This window comes from Gastrolobium bilobum, unplaced genomic scaffold (genome assembly GCF_033153095.1).
Source record: "Gastrolobium bilobum isolate Gb01-03AN ecotype WA unplaced genomic scaffold, APGP_CSIRO_Gbil_v1 utg10862, whole genome shotgun sequence".
NCBI lineage: Eukaryota > Viridiplantae > Streptophyta > Magnoliopsida > Fabales > Fabaceae > Gastrolobium > Gastrolobium bilobum.
Genome location: NW_026897833.1, coordinates 14,386 through 36,462, shown reverse-complemented (window position 1 = coordinate 36,462; position 22,077 = coordinate 14,386). Strand labels below are relative to the sequence as shown.

Sequence of the window (22,077 nt, the reverse complement as noted above, 5' to 3'; positions counted from 1 at the left end):
CAGTGGTGATGTCAGTGGCTGCGGCGGTGGTGATGATAATGACAGCAACGGATGTGGCGATGGTGGTGGTGGTGACGGCAGTGGCTACAAGAATGGTAATGGTGGTGGTGGGGGTGATGGTTATGGTGATTGGTGATGGTGGTGATGATGATGGTGGTGACGATGATAGTAATGGAGGTGGCGGTGACAGTGGTGATGGTGGTACAAAGGCGGCGGCGACGATGGTGGAGGTAGTCGTGTCGAGATGATGGTGGTGGTGGTGATGATGGTATAGGTAGAGAGTGATTGAGAGAGACAAGTGTTTTTTATTTTTTGTCCGAGAACAAAAAAGTAGAATTTTTTTTGTTCTTTAATCTGTTCCTCAGCACAAAAATTAAACTGTTCATTCTGGGAACAAAAAAAAAAACCGCTTTTACCAAATAAGTTTTCTATCCATTTCTGTTTCTGTGAATAAAAATTAAAAAAAAAAAAATTGATTCCAAAAAGATTGTCATGCACACCTATTATCATGGAAGCTCTGATACCATATAAATAACCAATTTAACTCAAAAGTCTAAGCTGTTGGTGAGGCTACATTAATGATTATATATTTCTCTAACATTATATAATAAAATTGGTTATTTAAAAAATTACATAATAAGCAAAATTAACAAAAAAAGATATAAAGCTCGCATAAATAATTTATTTCCCCTTTTAATCCTCCTTTCAAGGAGAGCATTTTTTGTACTACTGTCACACTGAGTGTTCAGTGCGACGGTCATATTTGCACTATGTATTCTCTGGAATATAAAGTGTAAATATTAAAGTTATTATTTTTCTCTTTCCACGATAATTTATGAGAAGAGAAAAAAAAATAATTTTAATATTTACATTATTTATTTCTAAAAATACATAGTATAATTGACTGTCATGCTGAACACTCAGCGTCAACTGTCAAGATAGTATACTAAATTTTTTCCCCTTCAAAACGCAAAATATGTGAATTCCGCAAACTATATGTGTTTCTTCTCCCTATCAAATAAATGTTGAAGGAAAAACTTTTTTCTTTTTTTCTTTTTTTCTTTTTTCTTTTATGTAAAAAATACCATACCAAACAGACTTTCAGAGTAATCTGTATTGATTAGAATATCTTTTATCTTATAATTATAAATATAATCTCCTGAATTTAATATATTGAGTTACATCAAAGATATCAACTATCTTCGATAAAATATAAAAATAACAAAAATATCAACTATCTTACACAAATATATTTCAAGTGAAAATAAAAGTGATTTTAAATTCTGAAAGATTCTAGATGTGTGTATCCATATTATTATTGTTATTATAACCGAAAACAGCCGGCTGCCCAACCCAATTGTACCTACCGTTAAGTTTTGGTATATATTAAAAGAGATTATCATTTCTGATAAAAAAAATTTATCATTGAGACATAAAAAAATATATATATATATATGGGTCCCATTGTTATTTTCTTTCTCATTCCTTGACGTTCTCTCTTTTATTGTTTTATGTCTGAGTGGCAGAAAAAAATTTTCTATCACTAAAACAGAAATGATAATTCCATATTAAAAAAACAAAAAAGAAAAAGGTGCTCTACTTCAATCGTGTTCTTTATGGGTGTTTCGTGAACTCAGAAGGTGCTGTCCTCTCTGAAACGCGAAACGAAGCTTGCTGCGAATAGGGTTTGAACTCGAACGAAGCTCTCCCAACGCTTTCTGCTGTACGTCCCCGTCGCTCTCTCCATATTTTGTTTCATTCAAAGAACAATTGCCTGAATTTTTTATTTTAATTATTTTTCAGATGTTGGAATGAGTGAGAAAATGTCGATTGCAACGCCTTTCAGCAAGTTGATTAGATGTGTTATCCTTGATCTGGATGGCACGCTGCTCAACACAGGTCAGTGCTCTCTGCTCTTGATTTTGTGTTTTCCTTCGCTCAATTGAAGATACATATGCGTGCCTTTTTTTATTTTTTTTTATTTTGTGGTTGGGGTTTTGTTTCTGTTACTTGTTTAATACCACTCAAGTTGTGCTTTGGTAACAGATGGCATTGTAGGCAACGTTTTGAAGGTTTTGTTAGGTAAGTATGGAAAGGAATGGGATGGAAGGGAAACTCATAAAATTATAGGAACGACACCGTTTGAAGCTGCTGCTACAGTTGTAAAAGATTACGGACTTTCATGCTCGACCACTGAGTTTTTTTCTGAGATTTCGCCATTGTTCAATAATCAGTAATTATCTGTTATATCATTCTTATTAGTTACTGTTTGGATCCTCTTATTTTTAGCTTTTTTTTCTCGTTACAAGCAGAACTTAGGCCAAACAAGTTTTGAGATAAGCTCTTATAATGAAAAGTTTTTTTTTGGATAATGAAGAAAAAAGCCAAAAGCTCTTAGGCCATAGAGAGAGGTTTTTCTTAAAATGTGTGTTTTTAAGTTCAAAATTTTATGTTATCACCAAACACTTTTAGTTTTTTTTCTAAGCTTTGTTTATCTTTAGCTTAAAAGTAAGTTCTAGCTTAAAAAAAAGAGGATTCAAACATGCTCTGAAAAAAATTAGTTTATGGAGATAATTTTATCTCATATGAGGAACTTTAAATTGAAAAACTTTATTGTCCGAAATCTTTGTTCAATTGAAAAACTTTTGAGTTGTATTGGAGATACAACTAATTGCTTTTTCTTTATCTTCAATAGAGTTAGTTACTTGGTTGATCAATTGAACTTGTAGTTTCATCTTCTGAGGGAATTTTTCTCTTAATATTTACTCTATTCTCATTTTAGGTGGGGCAACATTAAAGCACTTCCTGGTGCCAATCGGTTGATTAAACATTTGAAGAGTCATGGAGTTCCGATGGCCTTGGCATCAAACTCTCCGAGGGAAAACATTGAAGCCAAAATATCCTATCATGATGGTTGATTTATATCTGGAACTTTAAGCTTTCTCATGTTCCTTTTGTCTTTGTTTGTGCGTGTTGATGTAAGTAGGGACGTGTTTGTTCTTTTGTTGTTTTCGAATGCAGGATGGAAAAATTGCTTCTCGGTCATAATTGGTGGAGATGAAGTCAAAACCGGGAAACCTTCCCCTGAAATGTGAGATGCAATGATGTATTGTTTAGCTTTGATTACTAAGAGTTACTTGTCTACTATATTAGAAAGAACTTTTTCTTCCAAAAATTTTATGTTGTGCTTTATCATGTTAGATTCCATGAAGCTGCTAGGAGGTTAAGCGTGGAGCCTTCCAGCTGTCTTGTCATTGAAGATTCTCTGTGAGTTCCTTGATTACTGTCCTTCGCCTGGTATTTATCTGTTTCGTATATGATTTCTTGTCCCAGCTCCAAGTCTTCTTTGATGATTACACTTTCTGCTGGATTATTATTTGCTTTTATCTCCACTACACCCCAGAAAAGAAACTTGTTTAAATTATTGGATGTCCCATTAATTATATTTGCAAAATACAAAGATAAACTCTTTTGCTTCTGCACCTCTTCATGTAAAATAAAACGATTCTAAATATTTCTATAGAATCTCTAAACATCCTCCCCCCCCCACACACACACACACACACACACACACACACAACAACAACAAAAAACAAAAGAGAGTCTGTAGCCTAGTGCTCACAACATTAAGTTCGTACATAGATGTTTGGCTTTGAAATAAATCACCTATTGACTGAGGAAGAATGTTATGTTGATAGCTCGGCCAGCCAAAATTACTTGCTTTTACCTTGTAAGGATGGTGGCTAGTCTTTGAAGAAGTGAAGCACTTTTTATTTTTATTTTCTGTAATTGCTGAATGCTTAGTCGGGTGCAATGTATGTGTGGTTGACAGAGAGAAAGAGAGTAGTTGGGTGCATTGGGACTTGGGGCTTGTGATAGAAATTTGAGAGAACCCTTATAATACTTTTTATTCTCTTGACAAAATTCCTTAATAATATTCTCTTGTGTATGTGTGCTTAGGTTGAATTACCATTTGTTCTTATGATTTAAACTTTCTTTTTCCTACATCTCCTTGCTTGACAACTGATTTAAGTCTTGGCCTATTACAACTTGCTGGAAAGAACTGTATGTCTGTAACCCATGAATTTTCCCTTTGATACTTTGAAATGGAGCTTTGGAATTTTAGTTTAAAATCTTTCTTAATTTGAAAGGATTTTTCTAGCACTCTCAAGTTGTGTGCATCTATTCTTTTGACATTATAGACAAAATAATCACTGTTCAATTCTTATTACATTTTGGTCAAACACTCCCCTTCCATTATGATCTACAGTGATTGCTATTTTGTAAATATCTTAGACAGCTTACTTCAAAATAGCCAAAGACTGTTTGCTTCTTTTCTGCAAGGTTGCTATTAAAAAATGGTGATTTTTTATCCTAGATTCTTTTCTTTACACCTTACGGATGCTTCCTTTCCTCCTTATCTTCTTTCTAAACACATGTATACTTGGCTATTCAGACCTGGTGTCACTGCAGGTAAGACTGCTGAAATGGAAGTGATTGCTGTACCATCACTTCCAAAACAGCCACATCTCTATACTGCAGCAGATGAGGTGATCAATTCCCTACTTGATTTGCAACTTGAAAAGTGGGGTCTACCTCCATTTGAAGATTGTAAACCCCAAATACCTTAATTCGTGTGTATTGTGTTTCTTTTATCCGCATGTCATTTATATTTGAGCTAGTATTCTAAATTATTGCAGGGGTGGAGGGAACTTTGCCTATAGATCCTTGGTATATTGGTGGTCCTGTCATCAAGGGTTTTGGTCGGGGCTCGAAGATGCTCGGGATCCCCACAGGTTTGTTTCAACTTATTGCTCGTGTGATATGTCATGAAGCTGAATAGTAGATATGCAAAAGATGGGTGATTCAGAATGATACTATGAACTTTTATGTTTTGTGGTTCCTTGTGTTATAAGCTTGAGACCTTGATTTTGTAATTTGCCCCTGAATATATTAGGATTATACTGTCTGAAACAATTTTTGGCCTATTATACTATCAGTAATTGGTGCACTATTTTCTTCCAGCTAATTTGTCAGCAAAGGGCTATTCAGATCTCCTCACAGAGCATCCTGCAGGAGTTTATTTTGGTTGGGCTGGATTATCAGCAAGAGGTGTTTTTAAAATGGTGATGAGCATTGGTTGGAATCCATATTTCAACAACAAAGAAAAGACTATTGTAAGTGTTTTATTATTCACCTCTAGCTATAATTATTTGCCTCAGAATTTTCGTATAATCTTTTTTTAATGTAGGAACCATGGCTACTTCATGACTTTAATGAGGATTTTTATGGGGAAGAACTGCGACTTGTTATAGTTGGTTACATACGTCCGGAGGTATAGCTGAATAAATTTTTCTCCTACCTTTTTTTCTGTCATGCTTCCGCCCTCCATACACTTTCCGAGTTCCACTAAAATTGGGCATTCTGCACAACAGGTCAATTTTCCATCCCTTGAAAGCTTGATAGCTAAGATTCATGAAGACCGCAAAGTTGCTGAGAGGGCTCTTGATCTTCCCTTGTATTCAAGTTATAAGAATGATTCATATGTGAGAAGCTCGTAGTACTGATTTTATGAATCCTATAGCTTCTTGTTGATGAAACCCCTGCATTTGGACTGGTATTATTGTTTTGGGTGCAAAATCCACTTCTTCCACACAAAAACTGTTTGTCATATTATACTTTATGATTCTTAATCATCACAATGCAATGTGATTTGAAACATGCATAAAGTAGTAATACAAAAATAGCCGTTATTTTCCTTTCAATAATTAACGTGCCTATTGGGGATTTGGATCCTTAATTGAGCTTCCTAACATACCTGTAGGAGATACCCAAGATGCTCTCATATTTCCTACATGGATTCTATGTTCCTCCAAATGAAACCAACTGTAGTGTCCTCGCTATCTTAACATGGGAAGCTACAGAATCCAAATCCTTCAAAATTGTATCCATGTGGTTTTTAGCTTAAACTGTAAGATTTTGATATTGGTTTTTGGTAGAATGTGTGTGATGAAAGAAAAAAAGAGATAGAGGGTTAAACCGCTAAATGATGTTTATAGCAGCCATAAATTTATATTCGAACTTGTCTTTATGTTAAAAATATGGTTTTAGCATAAAATTAGAAGAGAAATAATACTGTACGATATTGACTGGATGATCGTTGAAATAACTATTAGTGAAATATTTATCAATAAAAACTACATAAAATTGTATACAAAAATTAAAAAAGAAAATATTATCAAATTGAGAGATTGATTGAAGTTATTACATTACATTTTACGTGTGCAAGTTATAAAGGCTATTTTATTAAGGGTTTATTGTTTATTATGTCATTGGATGGTCAAGTCAGTATTAAACTACGTCGTTTTGTTTATTTACTTTCATATATTTATTGATTCATCTTTGAATGATTATGATTTCTTTTTTCTCTTTCTTCCTTTATCACCTTTGATTCACTTTTGTACGGTTATGATTTAGTGACTGGACAAATACTTATATCCAGTGACTTGACACTCATCAAACCTTTTTATTAATTGTATTTTTTACTTTATATCAAGATCCAAAATATATGAAGAATTAAGAAAAGAATTTATCTAATTTAAATGTGGTCATTTTCATTCTCAATTTCAATCTCAATCTATAAACGATTGTTCATTCTCTTTTTAAATAGCACCTCTTGAAGAGGCCGGAAGAAAGTGAACTCGGTGAAATAAGTACGGCTACCAATTGCAATAATATCAAGAACACGGAACAATATGAATGTCGTGGAAAACGACAAATATTTGGTTGATGTTGACGCAAAAGCAATAATAAACTACATTGACATGTGAGAAAAACATGATAAAATTATAATTGTCGTCAACGAATTTGTGCTGCTCAATAACTCTTGTTGTTTCATGAGATAATTTAAATTCAGAACCCAAAATCATTCAAGAATGCCAAATGCATTCAGACTGCAATGAATGGGAGGAGACAATTAAGGAAGAACAAGGATTTTCACAAAGACATAACATCAATTATGATGCTTCTTATTCTTGTGTAATGGATTGTATTATATTTTGATACTTGATCAATATGGCAACTAGGATGCATCTTGAGATGTATTTAATGAATATCGTGACTGTGGGGTCACTTGGCAATAAAATTTATGTGAAAATCCTAGAAGGATTCCCCATATCCCATATTAGAAAGAATGAAAATCTCAACATGTTTAATATTAAGATGCAAATATCACTGTATGATCTCAAACAAATTATTGTCTAACCTGGATATTGAGAATCTTCCAAAAAAGGGTTTTTTTATTGCACCAATATAACTATATAATTACACAAATGATGGTCCATTCATTAGAAGTTAATAAAGATCCATTTACATCTAAAGAAGCTAATGAGAAGGGACTAGAACCTGGAATTCCTTATCTCAAGTGAGCTCTATTATATCCTGCAAATTGCAATAGGCCTGATAATGCATTTGTAGTAAATGTTGAAGCTAGACATAGTGTTGCTCTTACCCGAAATCATTGGAATGACATTAAACACATTTTCATTATCTTCAAGGTTTTATCCACAGGATAGATCGAGATTTTACGTAGGTAGAATATTTTGATGTTGGCTATATGTTGAAAAAAAAAATTAATTTTTAAATGACTTAAATTTTGCAACTATTGGCACTAATAATGTAATCATTACCCATATATGTTTGATAATCATATATTAGATATGTGTCCCTTCCTGGAGACACTGCGATGTCATGGAATGTCCTAAAAGCAAAGTTTAGTTGTTACTTCCTTATATCACTCGAAGACCATTGCATTATATGAAGCTCCTCCAAAATGTATGTAAAACTACACATTAATGTTTCGTTTACCTACAATTGTTGATACCCCACTGTCCTCTCTCGGGATAATGCAGCTTGCATTGCACAATGAATGAAGGATATGTTAAGAGTGATAGGACTATATATTTCACTAAAATTGTTTTACACACATGAACTATGAGAGAAAGTTGAAATAGGTATCCATCATGTTCACTCAAGTTTAAATCTTACAGATTTATTCACTAAATCCTTACCTACTTCCACACTTGAGAAATTATATTTGCATAAGCTTAAACTTAATAGATTATTTTCATTAAGGGAAGTGAATTAATTTTGACTATCCAAGAAGAATAGAGCCCTTAAGTGTTTTCTTCCCTTTGCTAAGTTTTTTTTCCCAAAGGGATATTTTAGCTAACTATTTTTAATGATACAGTTTGTGTAAGGCTTTGGTAGTGCATGTCTTGTACTCTTTTACTTTCTCTGGTTTTATCGTTTGGATTTTTCTAGCAAAGTTTTAACGAGGTATGAACTTAGCACAAGATGTAAATGGACGTTACTAATCTAATTGGATGGACGTTACTATACTTGATCATAGGAGAAGATTACGAAATAATCTTTACAAAAAATTATAATTGTTGCTCTACTTTCTTAGCTCCAGTAATAACTATATGGCTCAATTCAGGAAGAATTAACCAAGTTCCTTTTATCAAGTTTTATCTTACTGGATTTTTTTTTGAAATGTTTTTAATGGGGAAATATATGTTAACATATCAAATATGGCAAGTTAAACATGAATATTATACTCTTTTTCCTGCTCTAAGTTTTTTTATTCCACCGAAATTTTTTTAGTAAGGTTATAATGAGACGTATCCATAATCTATAGTCATTCAATGAAAAGTGTTGGAAAAAAATTAATTAAATGACTTAAATTTTGTAACCATTGGCATTAATAATGTAATTATCCTCCATTTATAATTTCGTAACCATCACACTAATGAAGTATTAACTCCCTCTCATTCATGATTGCAATCTTATATATGGGAATTGTTTGCTTTGAAAAACTTTGAAGACTAAGAATAAAAAATCTACTCTACTTATCCAAGAATTGTTAGTATGCTAGACCCCAAGATTTGATTTATTCATAAGGTAGTGAGTTCGTTCTTAAGAGTTGCATTTCCTGGGGAGAACCACCCTACTTCCCTTTGATTTATTCTCTTTTATCTCATTTTGTCTTATAACACGATAGTTTCTCATTTATCTCCCTTTATTTCATAACAATTTTCAATTTTTAATCCTATGGTCAATCAACTTGAGATATCATACGTTCTTATTAGATCATCATACAATTAGCTTTGTATGAAATCTTTATCAATAAAAATATGTAAAACCAAGAACTTGTAATTCCCAAATAAATATATATACACACCCACGAAGAAAAAAAAAAAACTTTAATTGATTTATTTAAAACTGTCATAAAGAAAGAAAATTAGAAAACACCATGAGCTGCGAGGGAGAGTGAGTTTTTGGCGCTTGTAGTTAAAGGCTTAAAGCAAAGGTCTCCACTGTCAAGCACCGTGGTTGGGCAGTATCGATGGGAGAAGAAGAAAAAGAGGTGGTTGAATCCGAATCCAATATACCAAACCCGAACCCGAACGAAGAGTACTCGTGGCCTGTACTTCGGTTCGATGTCCCTCCTCATAGAACCTACCACTTCCACCGCCAGTTCATCACTCCCACTAACCCTAACAATTTCCTCAAGGCCGTTAAATGGTACACTCATTCCCCTCACTCCCACTCTTATAACCTTCCGCTACCTTTCTCTCCCTCTCAAATCTCAATTTCAAATTCAACTTTTCGTTTTCTTCTTTTCATTTTCAGGTCACCTGATGGCTCCTGTTTCCTCACCACTTCCGACGATAACACTCTTCGCATCTTCACGCCGTAAACCTTCTCTTTATTATAAGCTTCTATTATTCCAATGTTACTATCTATTCTAAATCTACTAATTCCACACAATTAATTGCAGACCGAGTAGTGAAAGTGACATTCCTCTTGATGCTTCAGATGATGATGGTAATGCTTTTGCCTGCAACTGCTGATTAAAATTTGATTCATATGATAATTGAATGAAAGTTTGTTATTGTTTGCTGCAGATTCCTTTGCTGCAAATTTAGTCATGAGTGAAGGAGAGTCTATTCATGATTTCTGTTGGTATCCTTACATGTCTGCTTCAGGTCTTTCTTTTTATTTGAGAATATTTGTGTGTTTTCCTCTGCTTCTTCAACTTATGTGCGTTTGGTAACTGATTGTGATGTCTATATGTCTATGTTAATGCATATTTGGTGTGTAATTTTTGTTTGCGTTTCAGATCCTGTGACTAATGTTTTCGCGACTACTACTCGCGACCATCCAATACATCTATGGGATGCTACATCAGGCCAGGTGCTTTTGTTATTAAGCCTTTTTTTTTTTTTTTTTTTTTTGGCTTAAAGTGTTCCACCTGCAGAAAAAAGCCAAATAATAAAATGTGTGAAAGTTTGAAATTCAATATTCGTTATTCCGAAATTGAAAGTAGGAGTACTATGTTGAGGTGACATAGATTGGTACAATGTGACTGTTTAAGTTCGGGTTGAACAGGGATATAGCTTCTCTCTTCAAGTGTTTGTTCTTTATAGTTTTAAATGTTACACTTGAGTATTTGAATTTTGAAGACACATTGTGGTTTCTGTACTGCTTTTATAGTTTCTGACCATTGTTTTCAATGAAACTTGCAGTTACGTTGCACATATCGAGCATATGATGCTATGGATGAAATTACTACAGCTTTTTCAATTGCTTTTAATCCTTCCGGGACTAAGTAAGCAACATGTTTCTTTTCAAGGAACAGTAGTTGGTGTATTCTGCATAGTAGATACATAATGCAATGTTTCTATGATAACTTGTATTTCATGCTCACAAGTCCCAAGTTTTTTTTTTCCTTCAAGCTTTCTTTTGGATATTTAAACATACTACCATTCCTTGGGTTATTTGTTATTATGTTCAAAGTTCAAACTGATATTGGAAAATAAATATATGTTAAGTTAGCTGACATCAGTAAAGTTTCAGATGATATGTCATGCTAAGGAGCAATTGTTGGGATTGTTGTCTGTGATTGTCTGAGTCGAAATATGATTCTTCCTTGTTTTTCAAAATGTGGTATGACTTAAATTGTGAATGTTATTAATAGATGATGAAGAACCTTAAACTCTTGCTTTATCTTGTAGGATATTTGCTGGATACAATAAATGTATTAGGATGTTTGATTTACATCGACCTGGTAGAGATTTTGAAATGTATTCAACAGTTAAAGATAAAAAAGAAGGCCAAACAGGTAATTTTTCTAATAGAGGCTACTAACTAGAGTTTTTTTTTTTTTAAGGGGAGTAATAATGGCTATAGAAAAAATGTCTGAGAAAATTCTGACACAAACAGATTCATATAATTCAGTTTATTTTAATGCAGGTATTTTATCTGCAATGGCTTTTTCTCCCTCTAATGGGATGCTAGCTGTGGGTTCTTACAGTCAAACTACTGCTATTTATAAGGAAGATAACATGGAGCTCTTGTACGTTTTGCATGGTCAAGAAGGTGGGATTACACATGTAAGTTAGGGTTACTTCTAGATAATTGATTCCCATTACAAAATTGAGAAGAGAGCCTAAAATTTCCCCTCTTTCAGGTCCAATTTTCCAGAGATGGAAATTATTTATATACTGGAGGCCGGAAGGTAAGATTTTCTCTCTATCTTGAGTATGGACAGCTCTGTATATCATATTCTTATTACATAGCTAATTGGTACTCAAAGTTCAACCATAATATTAATATCTTTGATGCAGCCCCCCTCCCCCCTTTTTTATGGTTGCATTTTAACACTGTTTTCATATATGATATCAACCAATTTCTAACATTCAAATTTCTTGAAGGACCCTTATATACTCTGCTGGGATGTGCGCAAAGCTGTTGATTGTGTGTACAAGTACTATTCTCTCACTTCATTTAACTATGGTTTATCTATGAAAATTTTATGTGAACTGAAGAAAAGTATTAGGCATAGAAGTGTGAAGTGTACTTTCTAACAAACAAAACTGAATCAAGGTTATGATTCAAATGAGGGAATAACAAAATTACAAGCTACACTATAGCACTTCCATGAAAATAAAGGATTGGATTTCCGTATTGAAATTATTATAGACTTGTCCATTTCTTAATATTCTGAGGGAGGCAGGGAGCACATACTATGCCTGTCAAAAGAGTCCAAGTACTTTGGGTAACTGCTACCGAGTGAATTATGGTTTCGTACAATAATTCCCTTCATATGAAACCTTGACTGACTCTAACTACACTGTTTCGCATGTTTAATTTTTTTTTTTTTTTAAATGGAGCTTTTGCACAATGGTTGGTGTTGTCGCCTTGTGATTTGGAAGTCACGGGTTTAAATCATGTAATTAGCCTCTTGCAAATGCAAGGTAAGGCTCTCTACTATAGATTAGACCTTCGCTGGACTCTGCACAAAGCAAGAGCTTTATAGCACCAGGTTTCCCTTTGAAAGAAATTCTTGTACTATTTATTCCATAAGCATACATGCTGAAAGCTGAGATGGCTGCATGTATGCACCTTGTTACTAGGTTATACAGATCATCGGAAAACACCAATCAGCGGATACTGTTTGATATTGACCCTTCTGGACGGCATCTTGGCACAGGCGGCCAGGTATCTTCTTCCTTGACCATTCTTGTTGTCTAGCAATGTCAATGATGGTCAATTAATATTCAGTTTATGTTTCTAATTAATTATTTTTGCATTTTTGGATTTAGGATGGTTTAGTACATATATATGATCTTCAAACTGGGCAGTGGGTGTCAAGTTTCGAGGCTGCATTAGGTACTGAAATCTTATTCTCATAAATGATGCTGGTGGTTATATAATATTTATCTCAATCTTGGCTTTTATCTCAAATTTTTTGAATTTGTCTCCCTTGACAGATCTATTAGTTTTGTTAAAGTATTCTGCCTCGTTTAGAAGAACAACTGCTATGTATTTATTCTCAGTTTGTGTTTCTTTAATATGTCAAATTATGTCTTGCTCCGTCATCCACTCTTGCACTATTGGTTGAAGTTCATAGTCAAACTATCTAAATTTTTTTGGTGCTGCAATCATATCTCTGAAACCATCTCAATTGCCTATTCATTGTGGTTTCTTTCAATTTACCTTTTCCCACCATTTTTTATAATTTCCTCAATTTTGACAATTTTCTTCCTTATTTATTTATCTTCCTCTCTAATTTATTTATTCCCTCTTATTTTTATTTTATTTTTCTTTATTTTCCTTTTTATTTCTTGTTTTTCCCCACAATGTATTCTTGCTTTTTATTTGGGTTCATCGATCCCATTAGTTTGGTATTAAGGTGATATTTATTATGCTTGTGTTAACATGATGTTTTGACAGTTTTGTTAAGCATTCATCCAGTTTTAGACATTAAAAGAGGGGAGGGAGAGACCCTTAAGTTTCTTGAAGTTTCTTTCCTTCCATAAAAATGAATTTATATTTTTGCGAGGAATATACTATTATGAGTTAGTGATCAGCGTGGGCTAGTGATCGGCCAATTGACAGTAAATTTTCTCTGTACATACTTCTCATGCTCGTAACTGTAATAAGCTTTCTTTTATTCTATTTGTTGTACAGACACGGTTAACGGCTTCTCTTTCCATCCATTTCTGCCCTCTGCTGTGTCATCCTCAGGCCACCGAAGATTTGTAATTCCAGATGATGGCAATGAAGATTTGTTTTTGAGTGGTATCTTTGATCTTGACGTGCAGCTAATTTTCTTAGTGATTTTCTATAGTTTCTTTTATTTCATCATTGTTTATGTTTAATATTGGCATGATATTATATTATTACATAAGTTTCATAGTTATTACCTAATGTTATATTATCAATAAAACTATAGATTTTAGAAGTTCTGAGAAACAGTATATCCTGTGGTGCATAAAGCGACTTCACAAGTTTTACTGGTTTTCATTAATTATTTTCATTGTGTTTAATATAGGTCGTGAAAACTGTGTTGCGCTGTGGAGTTTCTTTTATGATTCATTGATGGAGAAAGATTTGAAGGACGATGGGAGTTTCAATAATCAATCTGAAAGTGGATACTTGGACTAAAATTTGAGGCCACCTTGTACCAATCAATTAAAACAAGTTTCTTTTGTACCCATTGATCAAAATGGTTCCTTTTGTCTAATCGTTCTGTGACAAAAGACTGATCAAAGTTTTGCATATATAGTTTATGGGATTAATGTTTCTGATGTGTATAAAATAATTTTATTTTCTACACACACATAAAAATATAAGTCCATGTTATTATTTCTCTCTCTTCTCTTCGTATAGTCTCATATAAGTCTTATACACTTTAATGTATGTAGAAGATAAAATTATCTCCCTATAATATGAGAAATATTTTATTTTTTTTTGAATAAAATACAGGTATTCTTCATGGGCAGCAATCCTATTCGGAACTAGTCCAGGATAAGGTTTTAAATCTCTCTCAAAAATAATATTGGAGATAATCGAACATATGCTTATTATTATCATTTGGTTAACATGAGAAACAATAATCTTATAGTTTATACATGTAAACTTCTAGGTGGAATAAGGATTACTTTTTGCTCTTCATTTTGTTGGTGAGATATTGCTACTGTATTTTTTTTTTTTTTTTTTTTTTCTAAATAAAGAGGGGCTAAGCTCCAGAAACAGAAAGAAATTACAAATCAGAAACTAACAAGCTAGACATATTTCTAGCATCAGCAACTATAAGTTCCATCAATTGAGGAGGAGGATCTTTAAAAATCTTGAAATGGAGATTATTAGTCTGTCCAGCTTTAGCTAATGAGCACATTTGTTGTTTTCTCTCTTGGTATGAACAAGATGAATAGTCCAATCTGCTTTTAACCATAATCTCAATCTGCTAGTGACTTGAGAGTCCCTAGGATCTTCATGCTGCTCCTTTAACATCTGGATTGCTACTGTATTTTAGTTTACAAGTTTCAAGTTTCAACTCTCATTTGTGTATCGTTCTTTCTTTAACAGCCACGTGAAAATTGTGTTTATATTCGGGAATTAAGTGATCTTCGATTGTAATATACAACATCAGAGAACCCTGGCGGACTATGCCAAAGAAAAAAAAATGGAGTTGATTGTTTAGATATCAACGACGATCTGAAAGTACCGGTGAGGATCCTCTCGACGATAACTAGGATTGCTTTGAAAGCTAATATCAACAGTAGACTTGGACAACAGAGTAAAGTGGTTAAAGGAATTGAAATTGGGAGGATTATTAGTAAGTAGCTTAATATCTGTATACTGTACGATAATATTTTTATACTAAATATTTGATCTAGTAATTTATTGTTGCCTATATGTATAACTCATTAATTTTTTTTTCCTTCCAGTTCTTCGATCATCCGAATAGTTTGATACGGGTTCGAATTTGAAATCACATACTAAGTTGGAGAAACTCCAAGTTATTCCACGGCTTGGTGGTATTAAAATTTGTTTGCTAGCAATTACTCTTGCACACTCATTATTAATTAATGATTTTCCAAATTTCTTATAAATATAAATTCCTTTCATATCTTGATTTATATTTCACATATCTGAAATATACCATATAAAAATTTTGATGTTACAAAATTCAAATCAAACAATAATACATGAAACTATACACTAAATTTTAAATTTAAATTTTTTGTCAAATCCATGATTCCTTTATCCTTCTCATTTACTTTTTTTTTGGTATAACCTAAAACTATCTGCATTCAGTCTCTCCTTTGTTTATTTTATTTTCGAAGTACGGACCCGAAGGCTACCCTTTATTATTGCCCCTCGTTGCCCCAAAGATTTTTTAAAAATTTACTTGAGGCAAGATTTAAACCCTTGACTCAAACAAATCCTTGGAAGCTCAGTTGTCAACTGAATTACCCTTGTATTTTGGGAACAAAGATTGATAGTTTGCCTTGTAGTAGATTTAGAGGTGGCAATATGGGTTGAGCCCGGCGGGTCAACCCGCCAAAACGCCAAAATCGGGAAATATTTTTTATGCTCCAGGACCACCTAATGATTTGGTGCTCTCTCTCACAACACTAATTTTTTCATTCCCTTTTTACCCCTACTATTTTTCTTCTTTTCCAATTTTACCCTCTCATTTACACTAACCTAAAAAATGGTGGTCTCGGACCACAATAAATTCTCTCCCAAAATGGGGTGGGTTGGGTTGAGGTTTTCAACCCACTTCAACCCGCCTCGCCTAGAAGTAGATCAAAATGAATTCAACCCCCCGGGTTATATTTTTTTTTTACAATTAGATAGTATTTCATTTGCCATCAAATTTTTGTGATATCCATTTTTTTTCTTAGTACTTCCTAGAAAAAATAAAGAATAACAATTTTATTTATGACAAATGTTATCTATATATGGAGACAAATGAGTTCCTAAAGAATGTTTGACAAATATTCTTTAGGGTTCACCCGCCCCGCCTAGAAGTAGATCAAAACAGGTTCAACCCGCCGGGTTATAATTTTTTTTTTTTTTTTACAATTAGGTAGTATTTAATTTCATTTGCCATCAAATTTTTGTGATATCCAATTTTTTTTTATCTTAGTACTTCCTAGAAAAAATAAAGAATAACAATTTTATTTATGAAAAATGTTATCTATATATGGAGACAAATGAATTCCTAAAGAATGTTTGACAAATATTAGTATACATTTAAGAGATTGAGACTAAAAAAAATTAAAAGAAGTGTGAAATAAAATAAAATAATATTAGAAAAATTCATAAAATATAATTTATTTGTGAATTTTAATTATTATTTTTTAATTTGTAGGTTGGTGGGTTGACCCGCCAACCAACCCACCAGAAAACGAGATAAGTTCATTTTTTCAACCCATATTTAATGGCGGGCCAATCCGCCCCGCCCCATTTTTGGAGGGTTGGTAGCGGGTCGGGGCGGACCAACCCAAATTGTCACCCCTGTAGATTGTTATTGTCATCAAAAAAAGGGAAGAAGATAAATATGAGCAAATAATTTTGGTGACATTCCAATATACGAATATTTTTTGTTCACGTTAATTAACAATGGTAGGCTCTTTTGAATTTTTCCTTTGATAACATATAGCATCTCCAATGCATGGTAGATTGGTAAATTGATAAAAATAGAATATGCAGAGGGAATGTATTGCAAAGACTTAAAGTATATACATAATTTTGCAAAAAAAATATTTCTATAGTGACGGCAGATAAGTTATCTGCATTCACTCTCAAAACAACGTCGTTTTGGGATTGAAAAATTATAATGATAAAGACTATTATAATTCTGAAATATATTAAAATGTTTTTAAACACCTTAATTTTCGCTGCAAAACGATATCGTTTTGGGCTCAATGCAGATAACCTATATGCATTGACTAAAGAAAAAATGAACCCAAAATTTTGGGCTCAAAACAACTTATTTGCAATAATTTTGGGCTTACTAGAGATAAGTTATATCCAGTTACTGGAGAAACGCTTAACCTTTTTTTTTTGGTATGCGAAATGTTTAACCCTTAATTTATATGTCATGTATAAAACATTAAGATAAAAGCCTATTTTATGCTATACTTTGTTAAATTTTATTTTAAGTGGTTATATTTTAATCTTTTTAATATGTTGTATGTTTAATATTTAGAATTATATATTGGATATTTGAGCCTATTATATGTGTTTAAAACATTAGGATAGCAACCGATTTAATGCTATATTTAGTTATTGTAAACTTTTAAATATTGTAAAAGAAATTAAATTATAATTATGTAAGTAAGTAATGTAATGAATGTTGGTATTTCAAAAAATTACGATGAAGAAATTTTATAAATTTTTATTAGTTAAATGGTGATCCCAGTCCTAGAGAGTGGGGCGTATTTGATCCTGATGTGTAGCAAATGCAGATCTAACAAGTTGTTTGGAATGACAGACGTTCCAAGATTTTGAAGATGAGGCGAGTCTCATAGGGATCTTTGGGGGATGTGCATGACCCGTATAACATCCCCTTGGACTTGTAGCAGCACCTAATGCGTGCAGGTTTCTGACACACTGCTCACATGAGACAACTACTGATATGTTTTACTTTTGCTTTAATTCTAGTTATTTATTTTTACTTGATACAAATAACATGAGACCCTCATTTTTTCTTTTTCTTTTCAGATTGACCATGCACTTATTATTGCATTGGTAGAGACGTGGAGACTAGAGACTCACACCTTTCATATGCCTGTTGGAGAGTGCACTATCACGCTGCAAGACGTAGTGGCTATTATGGGTTTGCCCACTGACAGACAGGTAGTTTCCGAGCAAATGCACGGGAATTGGCATAACGTAATACACCATTATATGGGACTGACTCTACTCCCAGCAGACTTGGAGGGCAGTAACCTGAAGAGCTAGTTAGTCCGTCATTATGGCCATTGGGACGAGCACTCAGCTACTCATGTAGGTCAAACTATTTACACATGTGCATATCTAATGCGCGTATTTAATGGTTTTTTGCTCTGCAATAAGTCTAGCTCAGTGGTCCTTTGTCGATTCATACAATTACTGGGTAGGGAGTTTGAGGATATTCCTACATACAACTAGAGTTCGGTTGTACTCGCGACACTATTTCGTGAGTTATGTCAGGCCATGTCTTATGCAGCACACAACATTACTAGATGTACGATGTTGTCATAGTCCCGCACTAACATTGTACATGTTCAGTGTTGCATAGGCCTACGTGAACAAAAGCGGCTCAACTTTTTCATGTTGGGACTTGCTTACGTGGCAAAAGTAATGCACCTTTTCCATGCGGGACTTGCCCACGCAGCAAAAGGTAACATACAGGGTCCTGTACTAGTTGACTGTGCATTTGACCTCATTAGTTTAAAAAAAACTTATCCAATCAACATTAGTTAGGAAATTCTTTTTCCCAATAGTATTAGTACAGTGCTCTTGCCGACAAATATGATATGAGTGTGATGTAATGCAAAGGAAAAAAAGTGCAACGGGTACACGAATTTAGAAGAGAAAATAAATGGAATTGACCATAGTGAAAATAGATGGCAATTATTTTTCCCAATAGTATTTTTCACACACACACACACATATGTATGTATGTATGTATTTATAATGATGCATTATGATGATTTACTTTTGTATTTATATATATACCTGAAGTGAACTTAGGGGTAGAGGAATCCTTCAACGATCCCTAGTTTACTGAGATGATTATCTCATCCCGTGTAAGGACATATTTTGGGTACAGAGATTGATGGTGTTAAGGCATCGCATGTCAGGAGGCCAGGTTAGAGACATGATAAGACATGTGGTCTTAGACTAGTTTTTGATATGTACATGACATGATTTATTATTTTTATTATCTTTTGAGATGTATATGTCATGATATTCTTTTGGAGAGCATATAGGATGTCTATGCCATGTTTATAGTCTACGCGTTTGTTAGTGATGTATGTTTAGGTCTATGTTACTTACTTAATTACATACCTTATGTTTAATTGATGTAATCATGTAAGTAACGCTATGGACATTATTTTTAAAACAGGATATGTATGTTATAGCCTATGCAATCGATTGCTAGGCAATATGATTTATGCATGTGTATATCTCTTGACATGATACCATGTATGACAAGGAAATTATGAAAGAAGGTGTTTCTTGATGAAATGCTTGTAATGTTCATAGAGAATGAATAAAGTAAATATGTTAAATCCATCCTAACGAAATTGTGGTGCCTTGAGAAAGATGACAATGGAAGTTATGATATCGAGTAATAGTGAGATTGATATTGGGAATTGCAATACATGAGGAGAAAAAAAAAGTTGTTTTAATTCTAAAGTTAGTAGTGATTTTACAATTGAGCTTCTATGTTTATTTATTTAAACTTGCTGCGCTTAATATCATATGTATGTTAGTACACCGGATGCACATAGGGTGTTACAATAAACATGCATTGAAAAAGATTTATGAAACGAACAATCTTTTGCGAATTTATTGGAATGAATACATGATTATTAGAAAAAGAGAAGGAAACAACACGGAAATTTGGGGATGATGTAGTTGCATTCTCGTTAAACTGGTTCCATATGACCACTCAATGATCCAACTATTGAACCTATTGCTCTTTCTATCAATAAACTAATCATCATTGTTTTCCTTCTAAATTTGCTCCTGTTTGACATCCTTCATTCTTCATCACTCTCAATTTTGCCCTTGCAGGTCGACTTTCTCTCCTTTTTACACGCCCTAATTTTTGGATCAAGGATCTAGACCGAAAAGTTGTGGATGTAGTATCTTCATACTCATATACTGGCAAATCCTTCTACCAAATCGCGAAAGTGATTGCACTTATGAGTTCCTTTTGATGAGATCTTCAAATAGATACATTACTCACTCAAATCTGACACACGAAGCTAATACTTCAAGATTGTTAGAGACTATAGATTTGAGAGAGCAGAATTTAAATGTGCTTGAAGTATTATTCTAAGATGAATGAGATTTGAAATGTTTAACAGTAATACCTCCGGTTTAGAAAAAAAAAATCCCATAGATAATACATGTTATTGGGTTCCAGCTCATATGGCCCAAATGCATTACTTTCACCCATTAAACTTGTATATGAACCTACAATTTGATTATATATATTATTAATAGAGGAAGGATATTCTTACTACCAAATTTTTTTACTACCAACTTACTACCTATCTAATTACCATTGGATTAACATTTTCTCTTTTTTCAAAAACTTTGTAGAATTCTCTCTCTTTGATTCAATAGTGATTAGATAAGTAGTAAGTTAGTAATAGAAAATTTTAGTAGTAAGAATATCTTTTATCTTATTAATATATCCAAGTGCAATAGTGTAGTACCGGTCTACTTGGGTTACTATATAAGGACCCAGGGTTCACAATGCAGAAGCGTGATAAATAACAAGTTACTTTTTTCGTTATGCATTCTGTTATCTGAATAACCAAATTCTGTTACGCGTTAGCGCCACATAACATTAACATTGCTTTAAGAATCACTACAGCAAATAAAATTCATAAAATGTTTCAAGTTTTATTATTGAACAACAGAGAAAGTGACATTTTTTGTCTTTCGCGGTTACTATAAAGTTGCGGTGGGGGAGAGAAAGAAACTAAACATTTTCTCCCATTATTTTATTGGTAAAATTAAAGTTGGACATTGCTTGATCCACAAATTCAATGTTCAACAGAAGTGACAGAAACAAGAAAAACCCGAGTGAAAGTCACAATCTCCAAAATGTGCATGTTCCTCAGTGATGCACTCATTATTACAGTCGTTAGTGTGTAAACAAGGCCCTCTAAATGTTTTGCTCTTCCTTTTACAACCTTGTGCTTCTGCAAGTTGCACCTCTGCATAAGAATGGAAAAGACAGACAAAAAGAAAGTCAATTATGTGTAATAGATGAATGTAATAGATGAATACGTTGCTTAATTATGTGTTGTACCCCATGTTGAAATAAGGAGGAAGGCAAGGCAGATGAACAGAAAGAGGGTGGAGAATTTTCGAATAGAGGAAGCCATGTTCGTTAAATGTAAATATAGCTCTATAAAATACGTAATTGGTGCTGGTTGAGTTAAGAATAGGAGTACTAGCCCTATTTATAAATGTAATTGCGAAATTGAAACAAACAATAATTCGCATATAAGTTTCCGTCTATCTATAAAGAAATCATATTTTGAAGAGCCAAAATTATTATGCATATTGGGATCGGTTCCGGATATGCATGGGTTCCTTCAGAAAAAGATGGATTGGTCAAAGGTTGGTACTAATATTATAATTTTTTTCGATCAATCCGAAAGTAATCGTAAGACCCTAGGTGTGGCGTAGTGCTATGGGGTTCCGTAGTTTGCATGAGGTCAATGATTCACACTATTGTAAGCAAAAAAAAAATCCTAAGGTAAGTTTTTAGGGATGTTAGAAAAATATAAAAATTATTATTGTAGTCTCACCTCGTAACTTGGGTGGTTACGCTGAATCGGTTGTTTTATATGATATCAAGTCCAATTTGACAAAGTGGTTACGAGTTGGATTCTCACTGCTTTCATTATATTAATATAAAAATTAAATATTGAAAAGTTTCTTAACACATGTAAATTATGTAGATTGTTATTCATTCTT

The 22,077-nt window shown here is 33.3% G+C and overlaps 3 protein-coding genes across 3 annotated transcripts; 2 read left to right on the top strand and 1 right to left on the bottom strand.

Moving 5' to 3' along the window:
• The first annotated feature begins 1,549 nt into the window (after positions 1 to 1,549).
• Positions 1,550 to 5,762, top strand: LOC133310723 (bifunctional riboflavin kinase/FMN phosphatase). The gene is made up of 11 exons (XM_061511697.1): positions 1,550 to 1,723; positions 1,804 to 1,899; positions 2,047 to 2,233; positions 2,783 to 2,913; positions 3,022 to 3,091; positions 3,202 to 3,267; positions 4,457 to 4,611; positions 4,701 to 4,796; positions 5,026 to 5,177; positions 5,252 to 5,335; positions 5,436 to 5,762. Exons 2-11 carry the CDS (start codon positions 1,812 to 1,814, stop codon positions 5,559 to 5,561), a joined length of 1,155 nt encoding a protein of 384 aa, XP_061367681.1. The 5' UTR covers positions 1,550 to 1,723; positions 1,804 to 1,811; the 3' UTR covers positions 5,562 to 5,762.
• A 3,521-nt stretch (positions 5,763 to 9,283) lies between these two features.
• On the top strand, positions 9,284 to 14,202 carry LOC133310727 (uncharacterized). The gene is made up of 14 exons (XM_061511703.1): positions 9,284 to 9,585; positions 9,694 to 9,756; positions 9,842 to 9,888; positions 9,969 to 10,049; positions 10,184 to 10,257; positions 10,590 to 10,672; positions 11,079 to 11,185; positions 11,317 to 11,456; positions 11,534 to 11,581; positions 11,778 to 11,830; positions 12,480 to 12,564; positions 12,669 to 12,735; positions 13,537 to 13,647; positions 13,901 to 14,202. The coding sequence occupies exons 1-14, from the start codon at positions 9,407 to 9,409 to the stop codon at positions 14,011 to 14,013; spliced, it is 1,251 nt and encodes a 416-aa protein (XP_061367687.1). The 5' UTR covers positions 9,284 to 9,406; the 3' UTR covers positions 14,014 to 14,202.
• Positions 14,203 to 21,141: 6,939 nt separating this feature from the next.
• LOC133310729 (defensin-like protein 19) lies at positions 21,142 to 21,479 on the bottom strand. The gene is made up of 2 exons (XM_061511705.1): positions 21,404 to 21,479; positions 21,142 to 21,308 (listed from the first exon to the last, which is right to left on the bottom strand). Exons 1-2 carry the CDS (start codon positions 21,477 to 21,479, stop codon positions 21,142 to 21,144), a joined length of 243 nt encoding a protein of 80 aa, XP_061367689.1.
• Between the last annotated feature and the right edge of the window lie 598 nt (positions 21,480 to 22,077).